Source organism: Moschus berezovskii, chromosome 24, assembly GCF_049115385.1.
Source record: "Moschus berezovskii isolate FMDL1 chromosome 24, NW_MosBer_1.0, whole genome shotgun sequence".
Lineage (NCBI taxonomy): Eukaryota > Metazoa > Chordata > Mammalia > Artiodactyla > Moschidae > Moschus > Moschus berezovskii.
This window is the reverse complement of record NC_142483.1, coordinates 60,343,398-60,367,957: the sequence shown is the minus strand read 5'-3', so window position 1 is coordinate 60,367,957 and position 24,560 is coordinate 60,343,398. Positions and strand designations below refer to the sequence as shown.

The window sequence follows — 24,560 nt, the reverse complement described above, 5'->3', positions numbered from 1 at the left end:
TAGCATTTAGTACGCCATTTTCTGTTCTGTAATCATCATATAAACTTGCACAACTCTCCAAAATTCTACTCAGATGAACTTTTTCTAATTACAAAGTTGTTTACCCTTTGGAACTCTTTGTAATTTCTCTGCTTTTTGATATGCTTATTGAAGTTCAGGGAATATTAGTATAACATTGCTCAATTTCATTGAAGGTGTTTGCACAAATAGGTATTGGGGGAAAATTGCTGATACAAACCAGACATAAAGGGGCTAAGCAGTGAATGTCAGTCCAAAACACTCATGTTCCGTAAGTATTGGGTGCCTGCTTTGTGGTAAGTGCTCACCTGGAGGGTGCCACATGGGTTGGAATGACATGGGTCTTGCCTCTTTTACCTCAAAGTCTAACACATAAACAAGTTTAATACATTGTGATAAATCCTATATCAGAGGTGTGTACAAATACCACGGTAAGCAACAAACATGCTGCAATATGTTCCTGAACACAGTGTAGAGTGGATAAAGTCGGTGGAAATGAGATTGCAAAAGCCAGCATGTCGATGACTTGATATTTACACTGAAGGAAATAAGAATCATCAAAAAAGAACAGGTGGACAGAAATGGAGAACTTAAAGAAAGGGGAAGCATGGTCGAGGATGTTTGTCACGTATTCTCTCATATTCCCACGTCTGTTTCCACATGGGTTCCGATTGTCTCTGTGCTGTGTCTCACTTCATACCAAGGCATGGATTTCTAATGACAATAAGACAAAGTCTAGTCCTTGAGGAGCTGACATCATTGAGTTTTTCTCACCTACAAACTTGAAAAACTTGAAAAAGTAGATTATCTCATGTTTTCTTCACTTCCAGTGCACCTACACCATGCCTGGCTCAGAGTAGATCCTCAATACACACTGTGAGAGGATGAATCAAAGCAGAAAAATAAAAGTTTCAATACCCAAATTTCAGCCCCAGCTCTGGGATACTTTAGTTACAGGGAAGATGTGCAAGCTAATAATTAATAGTAAGAATAACTGCTAGCATTAAGTGTTTTAGCATGCACAAGGACATGATTTGAGCATTTTACAAATGTTAAAAGAGTTAGAACTCAAGAACTCCCTGTGAGTTAGGTACTATTGCTATTTTTACAGATTTGGAAACTAAGACACAGAGAATTTAAATGACTCAAGTAACAAAGCTGAGATTTTAGCCCAAGTAAACTGGACCCATGGAAAAGGGAATGGTAACCCATTCAAGCATTCCTGCCAGGGAAAGTCCATGGAAGAGGAGCCTGGTGGGCGACAGTCCATAGGCTGGCAAAGAGTCAGACACGACTGAGTGACTAACACGTCCACTTTTTAACTGGATCCAGCACTTGACAACCACTTGTACTGCCTTTCTGACAAGTGAGACAATGCATGTGATTATGATTTTTACCCTAAGGCAAATTGTAAAACTATCCCACCTCAAACCGTAAGACAAAGCTCCGATGATTTCTCTTTTCACTCCTATTTCCTCTCATCATAGGAGCTCAGGTCTAGTCTTCAGTTCAGTTCAGTCGCTGAGTCGTGTCTAACTCTTTGCCACCCCATGAATCACAGCACACCAGGCCTCCCTGTCCATCACCAAATCCCAGAGTTCACTCAAACTCATGTCCATTGAGTTGGTGATGCCATCCAGCCATCTCATTCTCTGTCATTCCCTTCTCCTCCTGCCCCCAATCCCTCCCAGCATCAGAGTCTTTTCCAGTGAGTAAACTCTTCGCATGAGGTGGCCAAAGTATTGGAGTTTCAGCTTTAGCATCAGTCCTTCCAATGAACACCCAGGACTGATCTCCTTTAGAATGGACTGGTTGGATCTCCTTGCAGTCCAAGGAACTCTCAAGAGTCTTCAACACCACAGTTCAAAAGCATCAATTACAGTCCAACTCTCATATCCATACATGACCACGGGAAAAACCATAGCCTTGACTAGACGGACCTTGGTTGGCAAAGTAATGTCTCTGCTTTTTAATATGCTATCTAGGATGGTCATAACTTTCCTTCCAAGGAGTAAGTGTCTTTTAATTTCATGGCTGCAATCAGCAACTGCAGTGATTTTGGAGCCCAAAAAAATAAAGTCTGACACTGTTTCCACTGTTGTTCCATCTATTTCCCATGAAGTGATTGGACCAGATGCCATGGTCTTTGTTTTCTGAATGTTGAGCTTCAAGCCAACCTTTTCACTCTCCTCTTTCACTTTCATCAAGAGGCTTTTGAGTTCCTCTTCACTTTCTGCCATAAGGGTGGTGTGATCCGTATATCTGAGGTTACTGATATTTCTCCCAGCAATCTTGATTCCAGCTTGTGCCTCTTCCAGCCCAGCGTTCCTCATTATGTACTCCACATATAAGTTAAATAAGCAGGGTGACAATATACAGTCTTGACGTACTCCTTTTCGTATTTGGAACCAGTCTGTTGTTCCAAATCGAGTTCTGACTAACCTGAAGGACGATTAGAATTAAAAAACTGTCTGTCTTTTACATATGTATGGAAGAAACCATAACATGTGTATGTGTGTGGGAATCCAGAAGAAAAGAAAAAACTAATGATGGAAAAAAAGGAACAACAATCCAAAACAGGAATTGGCTGTTTTGGATACAGAGCTTCCTGGCCCTTTTGTCAACTGCTCACCACCTGGTGACTACCTGCTGAGTGACAACAGGCACTGGGGAATCACTAGCCTTCTACTCACCCTCTGGCTTCTCAAAGCAGTTTTTATTGGGGGATCATCCCACATCATCGAAAGAGTCATCTTTCCTCTATGGCAAGTTGGGATTTCACTTCTGAGTACTCACATTTATTCACCCCCTCTCTGTTAATGTTGGGTTCATCTATCCTTTCTGGATATAAGATATTCCTGAACCAGCTCTATTTCTTTCAAAATTCATGAGGTAAACACAGAGAACATGGAGAGCAAGGAAAGCTAAAATGTAATGCCATCTATAAGCCTTATTATTCTTTTTCAGAATCCTGACTCAACTGATGCTTGAAACATAGAACTAAATCATGGCTTAAGAATATTTTATGAGATCTTCTTAGTATGACTTAAAAGTACTAAGGCCGTAAAGCATTTTTTCCCTCTTGGTTTGTTATTCCTAGTCTGAACCTCTTTCTACTTGTTTTTTGGAAACAATTCATCACATTTGCAAAAACATCAGCTAATTTTTCATTGGTGAGTTCACCAGATTAATTCCAAGCATCCATTCAGGCTTGTTGATTACCTGCCAAAATGGCAGTAACTTTCTATAAAGACAACACTTCATCTTTACTTAAGATGGGCTACTTTCAAATATTAACATTTAAAGAATCACATGTTTGCTACAATATGCTTTCGTTATAATACACTTTTGCTACCTCAGGGTACAGTGCAAAACTTCATACTGCAGAATGAAGAAAAGGAAGTTTTTTACATTTGGAGGAATAATATTCCGTTTTCAACTGAGAGTATAGTTCATTTACTTTTAGCATAAAGCAATACACTGCATTTTAAAACTTTTACATTACTAGTTAATTGCTATATATGTATAGTAAAAAGAAGACACATACCTCACATATCAAGAATGCTACATGATTTTAGGACATGTGATCTTCATCTTTAAAGACAATTATCGCTCATAGTCCCTGAAGGCATGTGAATTTGCAATATCCACCAGTAACCCAGTCAGAGTCATAAAACCTTTCCTGTCCCCCTTGCAAATTTCAAAACGTCATGGCAGGATTGTAATTAAACATAACAGTCATATTTACATCACATACTTTAACTGTAGTGACACACTTAAGAATTTCTTTATCACAAAGTTGTTCCCCTGAGACCTTTGTGTCCTCCTATCAATATAGAAAATAGCATTTAAAGATGAGCACATTGTTAGCAGCACATTTCGACTGGAAAAATAATCCATCCAAAACTATGCAAATTTCTGCCAAAGCATACAATCTAAAAATATCATAAAGTCATATGTAAACTACACTTGCTATCCCATTTAGTTGTTTAACATGAAGAATTTCATGTTTGGATGGAATTTCATTCAAAGAGCTCCAGTTGACAAACAAAAGTATTGGGCTTCCCTTGCGTGGGAGCCCTTTGTAGTTGTGTCTCCCATGTGCTGAGAAGCTGAGTCAAGGTTGATGCCCAAGCTTGTCTCTCCAGTCGATTTCTGTGCTCATGAATACACACCATAAACAAAGTAAAGGCAAAAACAATAAACGTAGCTTAATTTTTTCCCCTGCCTTCATACAGAAGCTTAAGCCATTTCAAAAGGAATCCAGCATACTTGACATGCATGGTTCCTCACCATTTCAAACAGAGTCATAGCAATAAATATATTTTTCAATTCTGCATATCAAAAAGAATGATGTGGATTCTATGCATACTGATACTGATGAAATTCATTAAGCCATATTGTCACCATCACACATCTTAAATGTGAGTGGTAATTAATTGATGATATTGTTGGAATTGTACATAATTAAGAAGTCCTATTTAGTTTTTGAACATCAAAATTCATAGTATTTATATTTAATAAGTCATAGGTGGTAACTCTAGTAAGACTTTAACTCCAATTCAGTTCCAACATTTGGGTAAAATTCATAACAATGTTTCTTAATTAATTCTGCTTTAGGATGCCAAAACAGATGCACACACATCACCCAGAATCAGATAGATGTCCACACAAAACTCAGCAGCAGTTTCCCAGAAATTTTCTGAAAGGCATCCATGAGCTCTGGGTCTAGTGTCCATTTCACTATTCTCTGCAGAGCTCTAATTAAATATTACACATCTGAAAGAAGACAAAGATAGCAAATAGCAAGCACATATGCCTCCTACAGCCACTTCCCTGAGAATGAAATAGTCTGCTTTAAAAAAGGAAATGACAATTTCAGTACACATATTCAGGTAGACCTGGTGGATCAACACATAATGAACTGAAGTATTTGCATATAAAAATGGCCTGAGAAGATGATTCATATTCTGTCTCATACAAATATTCAGTGAATATTAGGTGAACTCACAGGGATTTCATTGCACAACAAATCATTTTAAAATTATATAAAAGGAAGAGAAAAAATGTAAATGTAATCAGGAAAAGATTGAGACCTATTAAGTTCAAATAACAATCTCTTTGCACTAAAAGACAGTTTAGATGGTCAAAACAGAAGGATGCTTCTTGTTTTTATTGGGAGAGGTCCTTCTTTGCTAACCTCACTGATGAGATGTGGCCCCCTGAACAAAATGCTTCCTTCATAACTGTCTAACCTTTTAAAGTCTTGGTCTTGCACTGGGAGAATGCTGATTCAGTGACTGTGGTAGTTTAAGAGTATACTATTTTGGCAAAAGAATGCATCTATCAGCTTAGAGTTGATAGGCCTAACACTGCTGTTGAAAAAGACATTAATTTGCTTATTTTTGTTCATTCTCACTAACTTCTAGCATAATAAATGCCATTTTTATGGTCTAGAAGAATTAGTAAGGTAGAAAGACTGTTTTGCTCCCTTTCTGGTCAGTAAGGTCAACTATATGCATTTAAAAACATCTTCAAATAAACAACTTCTCTTCTCTTACCAAGGTGTGACCTCTGAATACTAATCTTTTCTACACCTTTGTAGAAGGACTTTACGGTTCAGACTTTCACCCTACATCTTGGTTTATCTCTAGGTACTGACTTATTTCACAATGAAAATTTATTCTCCTCTAGGCCTGTGCCACTTGTACAACGAAGACATGTTTCCATTCCATACACGAAGAAAGAGATAAAAAATAATCGTGCAGGTTCAAATTAAGCTGGAATGGAAATAATTTTTTTTCTGGTTTAAATCAACACTATCATAACCTTTTGATATCATATGTAAATTTCACATGTGGATTAACTTGATTGAAAGCTAAAACTGAAAATTTTTATTGCTGTATTCTCACTTATTACTCTTAATTACAGTGTCTTTGAAATTATGAATTTGGCTTAAAGAAAAGGATCATTGGCAATTTTCACAGGCACTAGTTAAAGAGAATTGGATATAATTTAAGTACCAAATACACTAATTATAAAAATAATATGGATTCACATTAAGAGATTTCCCCATACTGGGGCTTCCCTGGTGGCTCAGAGGTTAAAGCGTCTGCCTCCAATGTGGGAGACCCGGGTTCGATCCCTGGGTCGGGAAGATCCCCTGGAGAAGGAAACGGTAACCCACTCCAGTATTCTTGCCTGGAGAATCCCATGGACGGAGAAGCCTGGTAGGCTATAGTCCACGGGGTCGCAAAGAGTCGGACACGACTGAGCAACGGAACGGAACGGATAAAAAATATATTTGTATTTTAACCACTGTGCTAAATTTTATTTGATCATACTAAAAATATACCAATGTAAATAAGATAGAAAGGGAAGTGAAGTCGCTCAGTCATGTCTGACTCTTGTTGACCCCATGGACTGTAGCCTACCAGGCTCCTCCGTCCATGGGATTTTCCAGGCAAGAGTACTGGATTGGGTTGCCATTTCCTACTCCAGGGGATCTTCCCGACCCAGGGATTGAACCTGGGTCTCCCACATTGCAGGCAGACTCTTTACCCTCTAAGCCACCAGGGAAGCTAGAACTTAGGAGTAAGTAAAAAGCATAATTCCAGCTTTTAGATGACTAATTATTTAGATTCAAAACATTCCTTAAAGAGCTTCCTTTGTGGTCCAGTGGTCAAGAGACCAGGATGCAATGCAGGGGATACTGATTGGATTCCTAGTCCAAGAAGATCCTGCATGCCGCGGAGCAACTAAGCCCAGGTAACACAACTACAGAGTTCGCACTATAGAGCCAGTGAGCTGCAACTACTGAAGCTCCCGTGCCCTAGAGCCCATGCCCTGCAACAAGAGAAGCCACTGCAATGAAAAGCCTGTGCACCACAACTAGAGTAGTCCCTACTTGCTGCAACTAGAGAAAGACTGCGTGCAGCAATGAAGACCCAGGACAGCCAAAAATAACTGAACAAATTGATCAACTTAAAAAAAGTTCCTTAAATAGCTAGAAGCACAGTCTGACTTGGTGATAATTTCTTGACATTACACCAGTTATAAGAAACCAGTAGAAGAGACTTTTTAAGCTCAGTAAGAATCTATGAGAATTTTTCCCATAAATTATCCCTACACAGGAATGGGATACTGTTTTGGCATTCTGAGTTCTCTTTTCTAGAGACATCTCAATGAATAAAGTAGAAACTTATATTTTATTATATAACTTATTTTCATTTCAAATTCTCAAACAATAAAAACTTAAAAGCAATATAGGTAATTTTAGCTAGAGACTTAGAATATGGAATATTGCATCTCTTTCATAGACTGTATGACTCTTCAAAGTGCTCTAAAGACACTATGAGTGTGATTAGTAACAAAGCATTAGCCTAATCTAAACCTCCGTCTTACCCCTACATACACACACACACAGACACACACACACATATGTACACATACTGTACATCCATACATTCTATTGGTCTAACTTAAATCTGACAGTCTGACAGGTATTCCCAGAGGCTATGCAAGGTCAAAAAATACTGTCCACACTATATCATGTTTCAAGATAGCTAGCAAAACAAACAAATAAAACTACACAATATTTCAATCACATATTCTGAATTTCTTTTACAATTAAAAAATTGATGGATACAGTGAATTACCCAATATTACTGTTCTGAGTTTTATAATTTTCTTTATCTAAAATTATATCCTATACATAGAAAGCTAGATGCCTTTAAACATAGTTTCAGCAATTCTAAGTAAAAAGTATTTCTTCGAAAAATATGTCATTTTTTGTTTTGTTTTTAACTTGGAGGAAAGTCCTGCAAGGAGCGAGTTGTCTTCTCATAGATGAATTCTACAGCAGTTTCTCCCAGGAGTACACTGGAAGCCCCGCTATCCTGTATCTGTGTATCCCACGGATGGAGCCTCATAGCACTGTACCTCCAGAAAGTGGTCCTGCAGGCACTGTGGCGTATTGGTCTTTTCTCTTCCATACTCTTGGAGTATCACCCAATCCTTGGGCATCTTGCCAATAGACGTTTCAGTCCAGAACTTGACCTTCACTGGGAAAACCAGGTCCATTTAAAGTGCAGTACTTTCATCTTTTGGTTGGATAATTCTTGGTCCCCCATGGATAGGAGTGATACCTAGAACATTCAGAAGTAGAAAGAGTTCTCTACAATCTCAAATATTTTAGTTCACACATTCTATTTCAAAAGCAGTAGCTCAGGTATACAAGTAAATAAATGAATAAAATGGTGATTCTAAGCATAAAATGGGGAGATTTTTAGAAAACTGCATTTTGCTTAAGTTCAATGCTGACATTGTCTTTCTCAAATTATAAGCTTAATAGTAACTGATAACCCTATAGTGGAAAAATTAAAGCCTATCCAAAGTAGCTTGTACATTTAATGCCTATTTTAAAGCAAAGCAAGTTGAATCAATAATTTCTTTTTACCTCAACACATATTTCATTGTTAAAAAATAAAATATTAAAGTGTGCTGTGATGTGTTGGTCTCAGTCACTCAGTCATGTGCAAATATTTGTAACCCGATGGACTGTAGCCTGCCAGGCCCTGAATGATAGGCACATTCTCTATTCACCCACAAAACTGAACAGCTTTACTCTCATAACAACAGTGATATAATTAAGGCAAGCTAGGTGGTATCATTCTGGTGAGAAAGCTAAATATTAATGTGTGTAAAATATATTTTTGTGCAATATATTATGCAAAGATGGACACAAAAAGGACATAAATGGTATGGATCTAACAGAAGTAGAAGATATTAAGAAGAGGTGACAAGAATACATGGAATACCTATACAAAAAATGATCTTAATGATCCAGATAATCAAGATAGTGTGACCACTCACCTAGAGCCAAACAACATGGACTGTGAAGTCGAGTGTGCCTTAGGAAGAATTACTATGAACAAAGCTAGTGGAGGTGATGGAATTCCAGCTGAGCTATTTCAAATTCTAAAATATGATGTTGTGAAAGTATTGCATTCAATATGCCAGGAAATTTGGAAACCTCAGCAGTGGTCACAGTACTGGAAAAGGTCAGTTTTCATTCCAATCCTAAAGAGGGGCAATGCCAAAGAATGTTCAAACTATGATACAATTGTGCTCATTTCACAATCTGGCAAGGTAATGCTCAAAATCTTTCAAGCTAGGCTTCAACAGTACATGAAACCAACAATTTCCAGATGTTCAAGCTGGGTTTAGAAAAGGCAGAGAAACCAGAGATCGAATTGCCAACATCTGTTGGATCATAGAAAAAGGAAGAGAATTCCAGAAAAACATCTACTTCTGCTTCATTGACTATGCTAAAGTCTTTGACTGTGTGGATCACATCAAACTATGGAAAATTCTTAAAAGAGATTGGAATACCAGACCACTTTACTTGCCTCCTGAGAAACCTGTATGCAGGTCAAGAAGCAACAGTTAGAACCAGACATGGAACAACAGACTGGTTCAAAATTGGGAAAGGAATATATTAAGGCTATATATTGTCACCCTGGTTACTTAACTTATATGCAGAGTACATGATGCAAAATGCTGGGCTGGATGAATCAGAAGCTGGAATCAAGATTAATGAGAGAAATACCAATAACCTAAGATATAAAGATAACACGACCCCAGTGGCAGAAAGGGAAGAACTAAAGAGATGGGGAAAAATAGAAACAGTGACAGACTTTATTTTCTTGGACTCCAAAATCACTGTGGAGAGAGAGTACAGTCATGAAATTGAAAGATACTTGTTTAGAAGAAAAGCTATGACAAACCTAGACAGTGTATTAAAAAGCAGAGACATCACTTTACTGACAAAGGTCTGTATAGTCAAAGCTATGATTTTTCCAGGAGTCATGTATAGATTGGACCATAAAGAAGGCCAAGTGCCAAAGAATTGATGCTTTCAAACTGTGGTACTGGAGAAGACTCTTGAGGACCCCTTGGACAGGAAGGAGATCAAGCCAGTCAGTCCTAAAGGAAACCAACCCTGAATATTCATTAGAAGGACTGATGCTGAAGCTGAAGCTCCAATACTTTGGCACCTTGAAAAAGACCCTGATACTGGGAAATATTGAAGGCAAGATGAGAAGAGGACAACAGCAGATGAGACGGTTGGAGGTACCACCAATTCAATGGACATGGTCACCAATGCAAAATGTTATTAAGTGATCTTGATTAATTGCCATGCAGAGAGAATTACATACATAAGTCCTGTATTATTCAAGTTTACAACTTAAGACTGTCTCCTGGAGGAGACGATGATGGACAGGGAAGCCTGGCGTGCTGCAGTCCATGAGGTCACAAAGAGTTGGACACAATGAGCGACTGAACAACAAAAATATATTTAATCGTACAACCCTGAAAATTACCACAAATAGAGCCCTCCTAGCACTTTCCTGGGTTTTCCTGGTGGCTCAGATGATAAAGAATCTGCCTGTAGTGCAGGAGACCCAAGTTCAATCCCTGGGTTGGGAAGATTCCCTGGAGAAGGGAATGGCTACCCACTCCAGTACTCTTCCCTGGAGAATTCCATGGACATAGGAGACTGGTGGGCTACAGTCCGTGGGGTTGCAAAGAGTTGGACACGACTGAGAGACCAACACTTTTCACTTTCACTTTTCAAGGCTGGCCCAGTTTGTTTGACCTTGTTTTATTTTCATTGCACTCTCAGCACAGTCTTACCTCCCCTTCCCAAATCCCTCATTTGGGTTAGGGCTCCCTGCTGCTGTTTCTGTTACCTCTTTCTTTAACTAATGCAGCATGCTGTGCCTGAGACATTCTTCCTACCCCCTGCCCAAGAAGCCTCACCATTATTTAAACACTTCTATGTATCTTCCCCAAAGAGAGCTAGTAGCTAGATGATGGCCTTCTGAGACTTTCAGTTCAAGAATCGCATCTTTCTATTTCTAACTAAATGTGAACCCTGTAATCTAAGCTGGTATGTGTCATATCTTGGCTTAGTGCTTTAACTGCTGTCTTGATGCTTTGTAGACATGTGTATAGGTTTGACTGACAGTCTTAAGTTGTAAACTTGAATAATACAGGACTTATGTATGTAATTCTCTCTGCATGGCAATTAATCAAGATCACTTAATAACATTTTGCATTGGTGACCATGATGAAGATTAAGATGATGATAACAATAGCAGATCTGAGTAAACACTAGTGGAGTAGTTAAAACAATGTTTCATTTTTCAAACCACATTCTAAGGAAGGCTATCTTAACTTGTGTTCCAGGTAAAATATGAAGAATCACTAGGGTAAGCAAGATAAACAGACTTCTTTCCTATAGTACATCTCAAAGTCTTCAATATAGTCATGTGTGTCAACATTCCCCCAAAACAGAAAAATGTACATTCAGGATTTCCCAAATATATTTGGTCATGAAACTTTATTTCTCAGGGAACATCTATTGTCATCTTTGATAATACTGCATGTTTACAAAACCTATTTGGGAAAACAGACTCTACTGATACTAAGCATTGATTCTAATTACCTCTACATGTTCTGTGATATTTAGCACCCACTACCCTTTGAGTCAGGGTTTCCTTGATAGTTGGTAAAGAACCCAAGACCCCAGTTCAATTCCTGGGTCAGGAAGATCCGCTAAAGAAGGGATAGGCTACCCACACTCCAGTATTCTTGGGCTTCGCTTGTGGCAAAGCTGGTAAAAAATCTGCCTGCAATGGGGGAGATCTGGGTTGGATCCCTGTGTTGGGAAGATTCCCTGGAGAAGGGAAAGGCTACCCACTCCAGTATTCTGGCCTGGAGAATTCCACGGACTGTATAGTTCATGAGGTTGCAAAGAGTCAGACACGACTGAACTACTTTCACTCTCACCCTTTGACTATGGAAAAATCATGACTGCCACAGCTAATTTGACTCATATTTGGAATTATGAGCATTTTCAGTTTATGAAGTGTTAGGTCTTTCCATGTGGAGCCTGACTTATTTCTTGGAAATTGGGAATATCAGTAAACAAGTAATGGCATTAAGCACAACTCAGGGTTATTTTTACAAGTAAAGCATGAAAACTCTTTCCCCCAATTGTATATCCTATCACTGCTACTAGAAACTGAAAAGGGGATATCATGGCTAAACAGATTTCTAAGTGGATGATTCATTTTAATTTGGAGCATTTTAAGAAAATTTTATGTCATTTCCATCATATATTGCTTTAACTTGATCGTTTAAATATCTTTGTATTCTAGTCTCAATTCCAAAAATAACCATAAATAACTTTTTACCTTTGTTATCAGGTATCTTAATACCTGGACTTCCCTGGTAGCTCACCCGGTAAAGAATCTGCCTGCAATGGAGGAGACCCCAGTTCGATTCCTGGGTCAGGAAGATCCCCTGGAGAAGGGATAGGATACCCACTCCCATATTCTTGGGCTTCCCTAGTGGCTCAGATGGTAAAGAATCCACCTGCAATGTGGGAGACCTGGGTTCAATCCCTGGGTTGGGAGGATCCCCTGGAGGAGGGAGTTGAAATTCACGCCATTATTCCTGCCTGGAGAATCCCCATGGACAGAGAAGCCTGGTGGGCTACAGTCCATGGGGTCTCAAAGAGCCGGACACAAGTGAGTGACCAAATACAGCACAGCATCTTATTATCTATTTACCATAAGAAGAAAATCTACAATTTCTTTTTGTACAGAAATATGTCTTTAGAAGTAGAAGTAATGTTTGATGTTTTTAAAAGTTATTTATTTATTTATTTATTGGCTGTGCTGGTCTTCGTTGCTACACAAAGGCTTTCTCTAGTTGCGCCGAGTGGGGGCTACTCTCTAGTTGTGGTGTGCAGTATTCTCATTGTGGCGGCTTCTCTGGTTGCAGAGCACAGGCTCTAGGGCACGTGGGCTTCAGCAGTTGTGGCAGGCAGGCTTAGTTGCCCTGTGGCATGGGGAGTCTTCCCAAACCAGGTACTGAACCTGGGTTCCCTGCATAGGTAGGCAGATTCTCAACCACTGGATCACCAGGAAAGTCCCAATGTTTGATTTTTTAAAAAACTTAATAATAGTAGAATTGAAAAGGATATAAATACATTTTAAAACAAAACTGAAATTATTCTAAAAAAAGAAAAAAATAAGAGCTCTTGTAAGAGCTTTCCTAAGTTCCTGACACACTTGGCTTTTCATTATATTTAGTTGACTTCCTGCAAAAATTTGAAGTATTCATTGCCCATGATTCTGAGTCTTTGAGAAAATGCAGATTTTAAAAGTGATTAGTATAACTGTTGCCCCATTACAAGCCAAGGGCACTTGAAATAATAAGCTGTCAAGTGTAAAGAATGGAGACATTTGTATTATCCACGGATGGCTGGGTGTACTCAGATCAAGAGGAAAGAAAGAAAATTCAAAATCCCTCTAGAGATGGGAGGAGGTGAGTGATTATAGATATGATGATTTCTATCAACAATATACCTTTGGTAAATAAGAATAACTCATCATTTCTCTATAGTTACAAATCATAACAGAACTAAACGTACAAAGATAGTATTTTGGAAATATGTTATCAAGTCAAAAGAGCAAGCAGTTGAATAATTTTATCTGTGATTCATAGAGCAATTCATTGAAACAGGGAGGGAAAAAAGGTTGAAGCCTGAACTAACCTCAAAAATGAATCTAATTTCCATATAATGATCTTGATAGGATGTTCTTGAGACCTCTTTCTCTTTCCATGGCTAACAGTTATCTTTGGGGAAGATTTCTAAAATAATTTAAATAGTCATCACCAGATAGCTTCATTAGCTAGACAGGAAGGCAGTTCATCCAGGTAGGAAGGGCTCAGTTAAGGAAAATAAACTCCAGAGAACCATGCCTCCTAAAGCAGTTTTGGTCATATAGGACATGTAAGTGGTTATTCATGGTTTAATGTGGTGATTCTGTTATGAGTGGACAGCTCATGTACAGCAGACAAAATCAGTGTCCATACCCCCACATTCAAAGTACTTCAAACATGCCAACCTGGTGCCCAATCCCCAACACCTGAATTTCTTTTCCTGAGGATTTCTCTGGCCTCTAGAATCTGCTGTGTCCACCTTTACAGAAGGTCAGAAATGCCAGGTAACTAACATCTCCTGGGGAAACAGTACTCAAAAAATGACTAACAGAAATTAGAGATAAATACCGGCCCAGCTTCCTCAGTCTACAAGTGGGAGAACTGAAGCACATGTTCTCCACTGGCTCTCAGATTTCCACAGTGTGATCAAGCTCCACGTACCACAATGGTAACTTGCTTGAAAATGAAGGCTTTATTGAATTATTTCTTTAATCTCCTAGCAGAGTTTCTTGGGATTGCCTCTCAAATAAACTAATTGTACTCAAATCTTTTTGCCCCAAACTCTGCCCAACAGTAAAATTGCAGAAATCCAGAGATGAATGAAATTGATAGAGTATTTTTTAGAGCACCAATGATGATTATTTTAGAAGATAACACACATCCCCAGTAAACTGAAGTTTCTTATTTAGGGTAAGAAAAGGGAACACATAACAACAAATCCTTCTAGCACAAACATATCTTAAATTCACCAGAAGCGATTCTTTGTTTAGGTGGATTTTCCCCCTTGCATTCTATACAAATAATGGGAAGGATTTAGTTATGGAAATTTGAGTTTACAGCTCTTCCAATATGGGACAAATGTTTAAAAATTTTTTTTAAATGTAGAAATACTTTTCCATTTCATTATGTTCATTTTTTATGGGAGTAAATTACTACTAAACTATCACTCTTTTCCAACTAAGAATACAGCAGCTGCACCCATACAAAAGATGGGGATCATACATTCTACCCATGGTTGTATCAAGTCTGAGCCAAGATATTTTACAAAAAAAGTTTAAAATAAAAGGTGGGGGGGGGGACCTCTGGAATCAAGGATAGAGAAATTAAACCCAATGTTCTATATTGAACTTTCACATTTCTAGATCTCACCTGTTAGAAATAAAATTATAATAGCCACTTTCCTCTAGGACTTCTTCAATCACAGTCTAAAGTTGAAAAAAAACATCAGGTTAGTATTGAATTAAAAGCAACAAAATAAAATCATTCAGAGGAAGTGCAAAACCTCACCTGCATCTGTTCATATGTTATCCCCTCCTCCAAATCAAAGCTAGAGGGTAGACCTGGAAACAAATAAAGTATGAAAAGTCTGACATTTGGCTCATGTTTTCTTCAGTTGTACTGGCAATTAGAACTCACGTGCAATGAAAACAGGTCAGTTTCTTAGTGACAAAAATGAGTACTTACAAACACATTCCAAATTATCTTGGCTTTTAGGGTGGTGATCACAAAATAATACACAAGATTTACAGGAATTGCTCATGGTGTAAATTGAGCAATTAAGTTAGGGTGTGTGTGTGTGTGTTAAGGACAGGTGAAGAGTGATTCTAAGCATAAACTTCCTGATACACACACAAAAAAAAAAAAAATTAAGAAACTCTCCCCAATCCATCAGCAAAAAGAGTAGATATGTTCTAGAAAGAGAATAAATTCTCAGAGGAATGCAGACATAGCCAGTGGACTACATCAAAGATCTGACCATTTCCTATGGTTGCCAGGAGGAAAATACATTTGAAATTGGAGGACAATAATCTTTTGAGATTTGGCATGAGTATGACACACCAGCACGTTGACCTACCCCGACACCACCCAAAGTAATGTTGACCAGTTTCCACTCCAGTCAATCCACACTTACTCATGTGGAGGCCTGGGAGTTCCCCTGTCACTTAGGAGAGAGAATAGTGATTGACGATATGAGTCCTGGCAACTTGTTTTTCAAGTCCAGCTTAAAGGCATTGCCCAAAGTGCTCCTTGGTTCTGCTCTCTTTGCTTTTGCCCCTTCTGCCATGATAAGGGACACAGCTGGTCTGCTCTGGGGTGAGGCGTCCAGCTTCTGGAAGAGCCTGTCAACTCCCTATCAGGCCACTGAGAGATTTTCAGCAGAGCTCCTCACTCAGCAGGTCTGCTGTGGTAAGAAGTCTGGACTGTGACTGATCAACCTGCCCTGGAGGATGCTTGTAAAAGCAAATGCCTTCACTTAGTATGATCATCTCTCAGTCCATCCATGTTGCTGTAAATGGCAATATTTTATTTCTCTTTATAAGTAATATTCCATTGTATGTATGTATGTATGTATGTATGTATGTATGTATATACCATATTATACTAAATAAAGTAAGTCAGAAACAAATTTTTTATATCACTTATATTTGGAATCTAAAAAATAATACAAATGAACTTATTTACAAAACAGAAACAGACTCATAGACATAGAAAACAAGTCTCTGTTTACCAAAGGGGAAAGAGAGGATATTAGGCATATGAGATTAGTAGATACATAGTGACCCAGTGTTAGTCACTAGTCATGCCTGACTCTTTGTGACCTGTGAACTGCAGCCCTCCAGGCTCCTCTGTTCATGGGATTTTTCCAGGCAAGGATACTGGAGTGGTTTGCCATTTCCTTCTCTAGGGGATCTTCCAGACCCACGGATAGAACCCAGGTCTCCTGAACTGCAGGCAGATTCTTAACCAGCTGAGCTACCAGGGAAGTGCCCATACATACTACTATATAAAAAAATGAATAATAATGATTTACTGTAGAGCACTGGGATATTTTGTATCTTGCAATAACTTTTAATGGAAAAGGAAGAGAATCTGAAAAAAGAATACACACACACACACACACGTATATATACACTTTGCTATATCCCTGAAAATAAGGCAATATTATAAATTAACTGTAGTTCGATTTAAAATAAATAAAGGCAAATGACTTTAGATAACAGTTTATTTTGATCTTAGAGATTTCTCAGGGACTATTTTAAATGAAATTCTACCAACCCAGGTTAGCTTTATCCCAGGAGTCCAAGACTTTAGGGAAAGTTTGATAATTAATACATGACATGATTTGCCTAAATTAGGCAACAACAAAAACACAGCAGACTTGAAGATTCTTTTTGGCTGAGGAGATGGAAAGTCTTCATTTAACCATAAAAGCTTCACGTCTGTCTGCCCTACTGAGAGTTATAACTATAGTTTACAGGATTCGAAAATTACTTTTCGAATTCTGTAATCTCAGAGTAGCTTGAAGATCTCTTCTGGGGGTCAAATATCATAAGAAGGTCCTTATGCTGAGTCCCTACATACTGGCTAAGCATATTTTTATATAGTTACAGTGATCCTTGCTATAATCCTAAAATGTAGGTACCATTTTTATTCCCATTTTATAGGTAAAAAACCTGGGATTCAGTGAGGTCAAATAATTTTCTCAAGGTCAGTTACTAAGTGGTTTAGCTGAGATTTGAATCTAGGCATCCAGGTTTACAGAATATGTGCTTTTAATCCCTATGTTATATTGCCTCCCTACCTGAAATTTTCACACACACAAAAAAAACCAAGTACATATGATTTGGATTCTTCAGGTGAGTTTCAAATTTTGTTTTATTCAAATTCTTCATATCTGCTTTTTATGTCCCTGGATGCTTTGGGGCATTTGATTTCCCATCATCAGATACAAAGAAATAAAAAGAAATTAAACTTACCCACACGGATTCTGTTTGCTTATGCTATTAATAAATGATGGAGGAAGCTGTCACAAATGGGTAAAATAACTCTGAGGGAATTTGTAGATTCCTACTGTATGGCCCTTCCAACCATCACCACAGATAATCAAAATAAGCTCTCTTTTCATTTTAAGTTGGAGGTAATCTTTTAAGGATAGCTGTTAATCCAAATAACCTATTTCTTCATGAAAGCCAGATTTCCTGTGTTGAAGACTATTACCTGTTGGGCCATTTGAGGACAGGTTGTTTCCACCCAATGAATGATGCAATAAGTGGTAATCTGCTGTGAAAAAGTTGGGTTCAATTGGTTCTGGAGATCCTTGAGATAACTGGAACAGAAAAAGGAAAATTACCTCTTATTTCACATTCAGAGTCACATGACATGAAACCTCTGTGTGTGTCTCTGCTCAGAAAAGTTAGAGCTCTCCAGTTGTCAATCCCTGTCTACAGATAAAGACCCACCTTCTTCCTTTCAAAAGAACTTATAAATTAGGGGCAGGCATATTACAGTGAAAGCAAGCAGACAATTCCTGGTCATGTGAAAAAAATGCTCTATAGCTTTATGAGAACAAAATAAAAATATAGAAAAACAATGGTATGGGCCTGGGATATCAGAATGCTATTTTTATCAGGCATAAGAGGAAAAAGCTACAATCATTTGACAAAACACTATTTTTAGCTCAAATCATCCCATTTCATGTATATGCTTTGAAAAATGCCTTCATGTTTGATCAAAGCAAACATGTTTCTTAACACATTTTCCTAAATTACCATTAATTTTCGTCTCCAAACATTAATTCCCAACACTGTAAAGGGAAGAGTAATTCACTGAATGTCAGAACTTACTGTTCCAATTATTTAATACCCTTTTGTAAAGCTGAATTTTTTAAATGGAACTTTCAAAATCATTTCACCTTTAATTCCAACCAGCACTTGAACTGTCCAACTTTTTGTGCCTATGTAAAACAATATATTTTCTACATGTTGATTCATATTAATAAACCAGAAACAAAAGGCACAATTTAGACTATGCAATAGTATTTACCTTGTATTCACAAACTCTCTTCATGAATTAAAATATATCACTGTTCAATCACTTGAGAAAATCTTTTGGCAGTTCACAAATATGTCTACTCTTGAGTCAACAATCCCAGTCTTGGCTATACTCACACAGAGAAATCAGTACTTCTGATAGCATATTTATTCATATTAATAAAAAACTGGAAAACCTCAATGTCCATGACAGAGGACAGATAAATATATTGTGGTGTGCTTATCCAATGGAATTTTGCCAAACATGAAAACGAACACGCTATGAATATGCACAGCAAGATGGATAAGTGTTGAGAAAAGAAGCCAGACACAAAAGGATATACAGTGTATATCTCCACTTACACATATTTTCACAGCCAAAAAAATCTAACCAATGGTGACAGAGATTAGGACAATAAGTACCTTGTAGCAGGTGGTAGGGTTTGACTGGGAAAGGTGGGCAGGAGGCTTCTTTTCGACTGGAAATGTTCTATGTATTAATGCGGTTGGTTGTCACATGGGTGAATATATATGTAAAAGTTCATGGAGCTGTATATGTATTTCACTGTATACATTTTGCATTTTATTGTGGTGGTGGTGCTGTTGTTCAGTCGCTGAGTCATATCTGACTCTTTGTGACTCCATGGACTATAGCAAGCCAGGCTCCTCTGTCCTCCACTATTTCCGAGTTTGCTCAGATTCATGTCCATTGAGTCAATGATATTATATTACCATCTCACCCTCTGCCAAACCCTCCTCCTTTTGCCTTCAATGTTTCCTAGCATCAGGGTCTTTTCAAAAGAGTTGACTCTTCGCATCAGGTGACCAAATTATTGGAGCTTCAGCTTCAGCAACAGCCCTTCCAATGCATATTCAAGATTGGATTTCCTTTAGGATTGACTAGTTTGATCTCCTGCAGTCCAAGAGACTCTCAAGAGTCCCTTGCATTTTATATCTTAATATAAACATTTTGTATTAACAACTGATAATTACTCCATCAATGTGCATTGGATATTTATAAATACAAATCATTTTTTAGTTTTCCAGTTTCTATATTGCCAATAAATTATACATTTTAGAAAAACATGCGAATCATCCTTTTTCAATCTTAGAAATTTATTTTCCCTACTTTAGTGACAACTGATAAAATTAATAAACCATCTTTTAATAACAGTGTAATGAAGGAAGATTTTATGGTTACTCATTTAATAAATTTCTCATCAGTGCTGTTAGGAGGCAATACAGATAATCTTAAGCATTCTGTAGTTTTTTATTCAAGCTATTAGATTACTTCAACTGAACTTCTTAATATTCATTGTAATGCTGAAAATGATTTCCTGGTATTACCTTCCAAGTGACTTCAGATGGGATTGTTTTTCATATGGTTGAGCATAGGAGTAATTTGGCTGCCTGAAATTTTCATCCCAAATATTTCTTAGAAAGCTTATTTAAAGTCTACTTAATTATTAAGTAAATACCTTGGAATCCTAAAGATTTCACAGGAGGAAGATGCTTAAAGCTGCACAGTAGCATGTGTGAATTGTGGCCTGTAGGGGGTCGAGAGAGTCATTTTAAGATGATTGGACATGTCTTTATCATTGATTTAAACTTTGAAGAAAGCATTTCAGATTTCCAGTGCCTGTGTCACACTAACTGTCTCCTTTAGCCTAAGAACTGTGAATTCTCAAAAGGATGGGCCCATGGAAGAAGCCAAGGACTAAAATTCCTTAGGCTTGTGTTTGAGCCCCAGATACATTTATTTTTATTCAAGGAACTTTCCAGAACTTCTTTTTGCAGTTTAGTATTTTGACGTATACTCTTTCAGCAAATCTTTTTTTCCCCATACTATGTTGTGATGTGAGAAGGTTTTGCAAGTCAGAAATATTAAACCTTTCAATTCACATACAATGATGACCAGCCCAGCTTGTTAGCACCATGCAGGGCAATATAGAGGACACAGAATTCATCTGGCCTTCGTGAGACTTGCAAGTGAACTGGGAAAATAGGCTAATGTATGTAAAACAACAGGGCAATGAATTAAATAATGAAGTATGAAGTGGGGTGGTGAGACCTAAGTTTACACAAACAAAGATGCCTTGTGAAGACCAGTATGGTTTTCAGAAACTCTGGAGAAGAAACAGTAAAGCTGAACCACAAAGGCTGGATTTGGGTTGGATGCAAGGAAGCCAAGTGATCATTCCAGGTGAGAGGGACTTGAGGGCAAAGGCTGGGCATATTAATGGCAAATGAGAAAGGGCTGTGACATTAGTCCATGTTATGGAGGCACTGCGGATTTAGGATGAAGAGAGGAAAACAAGTGCTATTCATTAATTCAGGGAGTATTCTTTATTTAATTTTTTTCATTTTTAAAATAAAAAAAAAAACAACTTTTTTTGGCTGTGCAGCACAGCATGCAGAATTTTAGTTTCCCAACCAGGAATCAAACCCATGCCTCCTGCATTGAAAGCACTGAATCTTAACCACTGGACAGCCAGGGAAGTCCTCAGGGAGTAATGGTTTTTAAAATCAACTATTGTGTGCCACGCACAGATCCAAACAATGAAAGCAATCAATATTGGCTAAATATTGTATTCTTGGAGCTTACTGACTCATTAGGGAGAATTATGACTGTGAAATATATATTTACAAATGTATATTTGTAAAACTGCAAATGTACCAACCAAATTGAAGGCCAGGCTTCTGGTTCTAAGAGGTAACAGATTTAACTTACGAAAGGCTTTCCTGAAAAAATGATACTTGTGCTGACAGCTGAAATAAAGAGTAGGAGTGAATAAAGGATGGAGTAGGAAGAACATTACAGGCAGAAGAAAGAGTGTGTACAGACTTGGGAGGAAGCAGCATGGTAGCTGGGCACTGTGGCCAGTGTACAAACAGCAAAGGGCAAGAGTGGTTTGAGGTGAGCGTGGAGAGAGAGCAGGCTTGGACCAGACAGGACTATGAACACCATTGGTAAGGATTTTGACATTTTATACTAAAAGTCCTTTGGACAATTTCTGGTCAGATTTCTATTTTGTAAAGATCACCCTGGATGCAATATATATAATAGCTTGAGTAGGGCTGGGAACTCAGGATGAACACAGGCAGGTCAGGAGGAGGCTCCTGCAAACAATGGAGTCCTGGATTGGACCCAGAGTTGTACAGTGAAGCAGGAAACTGGAAACAGATGTTTAGAAACATTGGCAAGTCTGGCAAAATGGACTGGAGAACAAGTTGATCAGCAAGGAAGTGTGACTCTAGTGCAAGAGATATAAAGCTTGGATAAAGTGGAAACCAAGAGGAGGAGACCAAATATTCCTACTTAATCACAACACCACCACCACCTGCAGCCACTGATTCAGTACTTACTTCATTCTAGATATAGTCAATATGCTGTTTGGTTCCTACAAGTACCCTGTAACTTAGGCATTATCCCCATTTCACGGATGAGGATTTGAGAAGTAATTTGCTCAAAAAGCATAGGTAGTAACTGGCAGAACCAGGGCTAGAACCCAGGTGGTATCACAAAAGGCCAAGCAAAAACAGCTACACTATGAAGATTCCCCAGGTGTTAATGATTTAGGAGATGCAAGAGATAAGGAGGAACGGTTGAGAGTGACCCAAAGTTTAGAGATGGAGCAGAAAGAAAACAGATGCTTCCAGGAATATTTTATGTGGACAAAAGAAGGAAGAAGGTGGTGAGATCAATTCTGGACACACTAGATGGCAAAGTGAATGCTCACCCAGTAGGTAGAAATATGGGTGATACAACAGAACCTTCAAACTAATGGCTTCTTGGGCTGCCTGAGGCTGTGAAATGGCTCAGACCAGCACTGGATGGGGGGACCTCTCTAAACTTATGAACATTTAGCTGACAGGTGTACCTCCCAGCTTTGGCATGCTTCTATTTGGAAGAATGCGTGAGAAACCTCCTTCTGAACTGACATAACTGGATGTCCATCTGACATCCAATCAAGGTGGCAGAATAGGAAGTGGATCTCACTTCCTCCTACAAATATATAAAAAAATATATCTGCATGTGGCACAACTCTCAAAAAATACCTACTGAACACTGACAGAAGGTCTCAGAGAGCAAAAATTGTAAGCAAGATCACCACATGACCAACTAAGATGAAAGAAAAATAATTAAGGAAGCGGCACCTGATCTGCAAAACTGGGACAGAGCCGTGAAAGAGGAAAAGTTCCCTCACCCTGGAAAACCCCTTTACCAGTAGGAAAAGATTCCCTCACCAGGGGAAACCCCTTTACCTGGTGCCTGACTTTGGTGGATTGGTACCTATGGATCTGCACGGGTGGCTTTGTGAATGCAGTGTCTGAGAGACACCAGGGCCAAATGCCTGCATTCCCACAGTTGAGGTGGGAATGAGGGCAGTGCCAACAATATTGTTTTTTGTGAGTCCATACAACAGGTGACAGGCGACACCACCAACCACACACCTGGATAGACAGCTCCTGCTGTCAGTGCAGGCTATAGTCATCACAACACCAGTCTCACAGCCTACCAAAAGGGTCGTGGCCAGCACACACTGAGGAAAGAGGTGGTAGGCACCCATACTAAAGACAGCCTTTGCACCAAAAATATTAAACCCATGCAAGCTACACTGGAACTCTCCCGCATAAAAATAGCCCTCCAAGACCACAGTATATAACTGTTTCTCATAAACTCATAGAGTCAGAGGAATACAAGTAAATGAAGAAGGAGAGGAACCACTCCCAAGTAAATGATCAAGAGAATTCACCTGGAAGAACAAACACTGAAACAGACCTCTTCATTCTAATAGACTGAGTTCAAAAAGGAGGTAATAAAAATACTGACGGAATGAATAAAACCTATCAGTAGAAATGCAGGTTACTATAAAAAGAAACTATAAACTATGAACAGAAACCAAGAAAAATTAGGAAATAGTTTTCTGAGATGAAAGCTGAACTAAAGGTAATAAATGGAAAATTGAATAATACAGAACAAGTAAGTGATCTGGAAGATAGAATAATGGAAAACACCCAATCAGAATATCAGAAAGAAATATGAAAAAAATGAAAGCAACATACAAGACCCTTGGAATAATATAAAGTGTGCCAATCTATGCATAATAGGTATATCAGAAGAATAAGAAAGGAAAACAGGGAGGAAGGAACAAGATGGTGGAGGAATAGGACGGCAAGACCACTCTCTCCCCCACAAATTCATCAAAAGAACATTTGAACGTGGAGTAAAGTCCACAAAACAACTTCTGAATGCTGGCAGAGGACATCAGGCACCCAGAAAAGCAGCCCATTGTCTTTGAAAGGAGGTAGGAAAAAACATAAAAGATAAAAAGAGAGACAAAAGAAGTGAGGACGGAGCTCCATCCTGGGAAGGGAGACTTTAAAAAGAGTGAAGTTTCCAAACACCAGGAAATACTCTCACTGGCTAGTCTGTGGTGAGCCTTGGAACCTCAGAGGGCCACATAACCGGGAGGAAAAAGAAAGAAATAATTAAAACCCATAGATTACCCACCAAATGGTAACTCCCAGTGGAGAAGCAGCGCAGACGCCTGCATACGCCATTAGCAAGTGGGGGCTGGGCAGGGAGGAGCGGCTGAACTGCTTAGAGAGAGGACTGGGCTTGAATGCCGCAAGAACAATCTGAAGCAGACTGGGATAGCTTCCCCCACAAAAAGGTGGAAAGCTCTAACCTAAGACTCCACCAGCCCCGCTCACATAACAAAGGACTGAGCGAGCCGGCTGCGGTCATCCCATCCCCTGCCGAGACAGGCAAGGAGGTCAGCCAGAGCCGGAGGGGTCAACCACGACCCCAGAAAGGCATCTGATACAAACTGCAGGTAGGCTTGTTGCTAATCAAGACTTCTTGGGTTCAGGCTGGTCAATATATGCCTGAGAAGGTGCGCCGGTTGTACACCCAGAAAACTGAGT

The 24,560-nt window shown here is 38.7% G+C and overlaps 1 protein-coding gene across 8 annotated transcripts in view; it reads right to left on the bottom strand.

The window, feature by feature from the left end:
* Positions 1 to 6,319: 6,319 nt before the first annotated feature.
* NEK10 (NIMA related kinase 10) overlaps positions 6,320 to 24,560 on the bottom strand; it is a 317,096-nt gene continuing 298,855 nt past the window's right edge. For 2 of the 8 annotated variants that reach the window (XM_055414794.2, XM_055414793.2), the window contains 4 exons: positions 17,818 to 17,926; positions 15,106 to 15,158; positions 14,968 to 15,023; positions 6,483 to 8,165 (listed from right to left, as the gene is read on the bottom strand). In XM_055414794.2, the coding sequence (XP_055270769.2) occupies positions 8,117 to 8,165; positions 14,968 to 15,023; positions 15,106 to 15,158; positions 17,818 to 17,926 (267 nt within the window). In that variant the 3' untranslated portion in view covers positions 6,483 to 8,116. Of the gene's footprint in view, positions 8,166 to 14,967; positions 15,024 to 15,105; positions 15,159 to 17,817; positions 17,927 to 24,560 lie in introns of all 8 variants that reach the window. The other 6 variants (XM_055414802.2, XM_055414796.2, XM_055414799.2 and 3 more) reach the window with 6 other exon arrangements.